This window comes from Hyperolius riggenbachi, chromosome 4, assembly GCF_040937935.1.
Source record: "Hyperolius riggenbachi isolate aHypRig1 chromosome 4, aHypRig1.pri, whole genome shotgun sequence".
NCBI classification, from domain to species: domain Eukaryota; kingdom Metazoa; phylum Chordata; class Amphibia; order Anura; family Hyperoliidae; genus Hyperolius; species Hyperolius riggenbachi.
This window is the reverse complement of record NC_090649.1, coordinates 272,043,374-272,050,063: the sequence shown is the minus strand read 5'-3', so window position 1 is coordinate 272,050,063 and position 6,690 is coordinate 272,043,374. Positions and strand designations below refer to the sequence as shown.

Here is a 6,690-nt window from a genome sequence, read left to right as displayed (position 1 = left end):
ATGAAAGGTGTTTAAACATGTGTATAGCGCTTTTTTCCAGTTGGAGCTTGAGAGCTGCAGCCACTAAGAGCATGCTCAGTAGGCCACCCTGCAGTGTTAGGGAGTCTTTCCCAAAAACTCCTTAGTGAATATGTACTGGATTGCTGAAAAGGAACAGCCAAGATTTGAACCCTGGTCTCCTATGTCAGAGGCGGTGCCCTTAACAAGTACACTATCCACCCCTAAACTCCCTTCCCTGGGTTGTGGGGAAGATATCTGGGTACTTTCTTTTTAATGGAGTCTTCCAGATTCCACAATAAAAGTGACCTCCATGACATACCACTAAATAAGAAGTAGTATCTGCCCCACCTCCTGCTGTCCACTGTAGGTGCAGATGAGTCCATCGTTCTTGACATTAGACAAGGGTACTTTACAAACATGGGTGGCTTTCCACTGACTTTTTTGTGAAGTGTTACCCCAATGTAAATAACCATTTCAGCTGGTTTGTCGTCAGGTACAAGAAAATTACACTTATGTACTCAATTTTATGGAAAGTCCAACCTGCATATCGTATAAGGCATTAAAAGTGCTTAAGAGATAGGCTATGCCAGGCATGGGCAAACTTGGCCCGCCAGCTGTTAAGGAACTACAAGTCCCACAATGCATTGCAGGAGTCTGACAGCCACAGTCATGACTCATAAAGGAAAAAGCATTGTGGGATTTGTAGTTCCTAACAGCTGGAGGGTCTAGTTTGCCCATGGCTAGCTTTTGCTTTTTGTTAAATAAAAAAAATATCATCCCAACCGCAGGGAAAGTAAGTGGAGTTTTCTGGGGTGAATGTACATATGCCTTTAGTGATCTTAAGGTCCAAGTAAATGAAACTTGGAATTGACACATTGGTAGGTGATCAAAGCTTTGATCCTCACCATGAATTGGCAAATTTAGATGTGGCAACTTGTTAGCAGATACCATGTTCTGCATAAACAAGCCCCTGTGTTTTTCACCGTGAAGCAGGGTTGTTGAGAAATGCAGTCAGGCATCTCTTGTTTTTTCTGATTTAGGTATCAAAAGATCATGAGTATCAAGTATCAAAGATACCTTCCATCCGAATCCAGAGACGATAGGAAGCAAGCTGTATTGCAATTCAAAGAAATTCAATGAAACATTTATTCAGGATAGCAGATTGCTTTTATATTCACTTGTCAACCTGATCTAGCCTTGTTCAGTTTTGTCAACCTGATTTTGCCTTCAGTTTTGGGTTTAGAGAAAAGAAATGGATTGAGCTGCTGTCATTATCCTGACATATAACACGGTAGACCATTCCCAAAGATATGGGGTTCAGTGCAACCTTGCATATGAGTAGAATTAAGAAGAAGCAATGTGGTATACAGCACTGCCAAGGTCAGTAACTATTAAGTAAGTCGCAATTGCCATATCCAGGATAAAAAAGGGATAAAAAGAAATACAAACCACACAGTATAAAAACTAGGCAAACCATATAGGCCTACAGGCTCAGCGGGATAAGGAATTACTGCTGAATTACATGACCATTGTATCAACACCCAGCCATCCGGCACCTTTCATACCACAACGCTCATGTAACGATTGTGGAATTATTTCCGTGGTCAGCGCACAAGATGCACGCTGACACTGCGGAAATCCCCCACAAGCGTATACAATAACAGAACCCAGCTGTGGTGCAATGCACCTGTAGAGGGGAATTCCCACCAGCAGATGGAGTTGTGGAGTGCAGAGGAACACAGCCTGTGTACTGCCACAGATGCCAGATGGGAATTGTACGAGTTGAAGCAATGCAGGGCAAGATAGCCCTTAGAGAGAGAGAGAGAGCACAGGGACAGAATGTATGTGTGTCCACCAATCTAGTCGCCGCCCGGCGACGGTGAACACACAACAGCGGAAACCAAATGGAAACGCAATCGCCAGAATGGCGATTGCCAATAGCGACACCAGACTGGGTAAGACAGAGCAAAGGAACAGACACAGCAAACAATAATGATCAGAACGCCAAGGAAAATAACAAACGCACTCGCTAAGTGCGGTCGCCGCACGAGAAGAGCAACAGCGACAAAACATGCTAATGGCGCCGTCTCTGCACGAGAAGCGCAACAGAGACAAAACAAGCCAACCCTAACTAACCAATGTAGCACAAAAATCAATAAAGAACGCGAACGCTTGCTAAATGGTTACCTCACCGAGCCTACAGCAAGCGTTCGTTCCAGACAAGACAGACAGAAGGAGTAACCAGTAGCAACCGCAGCTCTGGCCTACACTCCCAGACAGAGTACAGAAGGAACCACCGCCACTACCGCTAGGGCGGATGCGATCCAGACAGACAGAGAGATGGAGCAACCAGTAGCAACCGCTGCTCTGGCTTGCACCCCTAAGACAGAGCACAGAAGGAACCACCACCTCTACCGCCAGGGCGAATGCGATCCCAACAGACAGAACGATTTCCTGTCGACCGCCGCTGGTGACAAGACAATCGCAACAGATAGACAGTACAAGGCAATACAGATAATAAACAACACAACCTGACTGCGCTAAATAGGAGTGCAAGGAGCACTCCCAAAGGGTGACTACTCTAAGCTAGCAATAATAGCCTACTATGAGCAGAGGGCTGAGACTTCCAGGCAAGTTAGCAGGAACAAACCATCATGACCAGCAAGGAATTCTGGGAGGAAATGGTATTTATACTGCAAGCCATCAAAGAAAGCAGCTAAGCAATTTGCATGACAAGTGGATGCAAATTCCTCACCAGAACAGCAGCTCTGCAACTCGCAGAGTGAAGACAGATCTCTTTTCCAGAGACCTGCAGCACTCAGACCTAAAAAATTGTCAAAAAGCTGTCTGCCTGTGCAGACAGCTAAGCATATCATTACAGCTCATACACAGGCCGGCTAGTGGGGGAGTCCAAAGAAATGGAAGCCTCCTTCTCTCCCAAGCCTTTATAAAGTGATTCATCTGAGTTCAAGCTCGATAAGGTCACAGTGCGGGTTCAAATACAGCAGAAAAGCAGCTCAATTTTTGCATGGACGCAACATAGTTCCCAAGGCAGCAAAGCATAGAAGCAAGTCAGCGATAGGAAGCGTCAATATCTCACCACTCCAGGGATTGGATATCACTGTCTCTTACTGTGAGTGGCTGGCCAGCCATTCATCATAGATCCACTTGCCAAGCCTGGGTAGCCGCTGTGTGATGCTCCAGAAATCATTGTGTGGACAGGTACTGAGCAGTAGCTCAGCAGCGCATAGGCCATGCCTACCTACGCATTTTACATCTGGCAGGATGTTTCGTCAGTTTTGGGTTTAGTAAGCTGCAGGGCACCTGCTGTGAATGTGTCCCCCCCCCCCTGTAGGCAGTATGTGCGCAGCGGAGCAGAGCATTAAGTCCTCTTACCGCAATCTATGCGCAATAGGGGTTGCAGAGGTAGCGACCGCATCGGGGCCCTTGGGCCAGAGGGGCCCCAAAGGGCCCTCCCTCAACTACAGTAATTAGCTCTCTATTGGTCCTGTGCTCATTGGTCCTGGGCTAATATTCACTTCTATAGATACTTTGAATAGTGGTAATCATTAACAAACTGTTTCCTATCCCCCTCTTGCACCTCTGACACTGTGGTTTTCATTGGCAGGTTTTGGTGCGCCAAATCAATTGTTATGTATAGAGTGCTTTGGGGGCCCCATTGTAAAACTTGCATCGGGGCCCACAGCTCCTTAGCTACGCCACTGCACTAACCTAACTCAGTGTTTCTCAAACCTGTCCTCGTGCCTCTCCAACAGTGCATAAATTGCAGCGACCTCACCTATGCACAGGTGGGGTAATTAGTGTCTCAGCTAGGTGGATTCCATGTAGCTGAGAAACAAATTACTCCACCTGTGCATAGGTGAGGCTGCCTGCAAAACATGCACCATTTGGGAGTCACAAGGACAGGTTTGAGAAACGCTAACCTACCCCAAAAAAACAACACACAAATATCTACCCCGCCAAACATCTACCTTGCCGGGTACTTATCCGTTAGCCGGGCGCATCCGGCAGGTGGCGCTGTTGTTGCTAATTCCAATCATAATTACTTCACGTAACAAAACTGTGAATGTAAACGGCGCAGGTGGCGCTAATTGCATTCCTAGTTAAGGTAACAATATGTATATTAAAAAAGTGAGATAATTAAATGACAAATAAGCCGGCGGCAATGTAACAGATCAAGCCGCTGGCTTCGTGTCTCACTCTCCTCCACCCTTGCCCTCTCTCGTATAGAACACTGGCAGCCAGGGGGGGGGGGGAACTCGTGTCCCCCCAGAGTCGTTTGTCGCTATAAAACAAGCAGGATTCCCTGCCGCGACGAACGACTCTGGGGGGACACGCATGCCCCCCCCCCCCACCCCCCAGGGCTCTATACGAGAGAGGGAAAGGGGGGAGTAGAGCGAGACACGAAGCCGGCGGCTTGATCTGTTACATTGCCGCCGGCTTATTTGTCATTTAATTATCTCACTTTTTTAATATACATATTGTTACCTTAACTAGGAATGCAATTAGCGCCACCTGCGCCGTTTACATTCACAGTTTTGTTACGTGAAGTAATTATGATTGGAATTAGCAACAACAGCGCCACCTGCCGGATGTGCCCGGCTAACGGATAAGTACCCCTTGCTGATATGTCCAAAGACTAGCTGACATTTATTGTATACAGATATTGGCACATATACACTGGGATCTGCTATAGCTGGAATTAACATTATGATCTATGTGGCAAATGTTTTACCAACCTGCTGCTGCATACCTACCAACTTTTTGAGAGAAGAAAGAGGGACACTGCCCCTGCCACACTCCTAATCATGGGGTCAATCCCCCCCCCCCCCCCCCCCCCAGTCACGCATACCATAAAGAAAAATATGTTGTTGTTTTTTTTAATAATTCAAACCACAGTGGTGTTTTGTATCCTGGTTCATTTTCCTTCATATTAACATTTGAAATGAAGAAATAAAGTATATCAATTTAAGATAGGAATACAGTTTAGAGTCAATTAAACATATTTCTTCAGTAGTAAAAAAAATACATACATTTACATAAATCTGTACCAGAGTCCTAAAAAGAGGGACAAATAAGGAAGAAAGAGGGACAGAGGGCTTTGGTTCCCAAAACAGACTGTCCCTCCAAAAGAGGGACAGTTGGGAGCCAGCGCTGGCACCCAAATTGCCTGCTTCGGTCAAAAAGTACATTTGATTGATCCAGTTCCATGCTGCATCAAATTTGTATTATAATTGTATGCTAGCCAGAGTTATTAGAATAACTGTCTCTGTCTGTCTCTATTCATTAGATATGGCATGTGCCTGTGGCAGAGATGAAAAAAATGCAGCTTACTTGAGCGGCCTCGGGAATGAAAGGGTTAACTTAGCTCTCAGAAAGCCCCGCCCCTCTGATGGTCGCACACGGAAGTGCTGGAAGCAGGGACTCGTCTGCAGGCAGCTGATGGAGGCTGGGATGTTGAGTGTATTGTGCGTTTAGCAGTAGTGTGGGGCACAGTGGTGATTGCGGGCTGTGATCGGCTGGCAGGGCAGCTGTGCAGAGTATTTTGCAGGCTAATCATAGATAGCTGGGTGTACGTGTACAGCGCGCAGTGTGGTGTAGGAAGTGAAGAGGAGGAAGATTAGTCTAACGCTGGTGTCATGTGATTTGCAGTGTGCTGTGACTGCGATCCATACTGCTTTTAGAACACCGTAGTGTAATTGTATGTGACATTAAGCAAACCTTACAGACCTGCATGTGTGATTGCAAATGTCTGTTGCATGTAATAAACCTACTTACGAACAGGTTAAGCTGGCTGCTATAACTGTATAGTCTCTCTGAGTTTTGTCTTTGCTGAAAGTTTCAACCACACTGTAGGCCTGCTAGCTAATAGCATTATGTATGCCAGCATTGCACTGATGGTCAGTTTGTTGGGAAGTTGGGGCAGTTTGGGTGCTCAGTGGCCTTTTAATGACACACAGAGCATGGCAAGCTCTGACTTGGTATCAAAATCACTGTGGGCAGAACAGTTATCTATCTCTTTGCTTCCATCCTACTCTGTACAACCTGATCAGGATTTGGTCCCAAATTTGTGCCTGCAACTCTTACATGAATTTGCTAACATTAGCTCTGATTTAAGTAACTGTTTGGCAAGCGCGGCATGGCCTGTGCGAGTTTGCCAGCTCTGCTACAAGGAATACGCACATCTCAAAGCTATAATGAACAGGATTGGAAGTCCTTTGCAGGTGAGTCCTTTTTTTAATTAATTGAGAATATTAATGGTGGGTTTACATTAATGCCAGCTGTTCATGCACGTGAATTCAGAAGCAGCCTTTCGATTTTAACCACTAAGGCCCAGTGCACACCAAAACCGCTAGCAGATCCTCAAAATGCTAGAGGTTTTAGGAGCAGATTTCAGAGCGATTCTAGGCATGTTTAGGGCTTGTTCACACTACAACAGCTTTTCTAAGCGTTTGTGATTTTAAAAGCTCTTGCTAATGTTATCCTATGTGTGTGTTCACGCTCAAGCGATGAGATTTTGTAAAAATCCCCCATAGTATTGCATTAGCAAGAGCTTTTAAAATCTCTAGTGTTTAAAAAAGCTCTTTTAGTGTGAATGGGCCCTTAGAGAGGTTTTCTAAACATGCCTAGCGTTTTCTGGAGCATTTTTGTGTAGCAGATTACAAATCT

General features: G+C 45.6%; 1 protein-coding gene across 1 annotated transcript in view; it reads left to right on the top strand.

The window, feature by feature from the left end:
* The first annotated feature begins 5,412 nt into the window (after positions 1–5,412).
* OSTM1 (osteoclastogenesis associated transmembrane protein 1) overlaps positions 5,413–6,690 on the top strand; it is a 59,759-nt gene continuing 58,481 nt past the window's right edge. Inside the window, exon 1 of the mRNA XM_068231261.1 lies at positions 5,413–6,245. Coding sequence (XP_068087362.1) covers positions 5,898–6,245 — 348 coding nt within the window. The 5' untranslated portion in view covers positions 5,413–5,897. The remainder of the gene's footprint in view (positions 6,246–6,690) is intronic.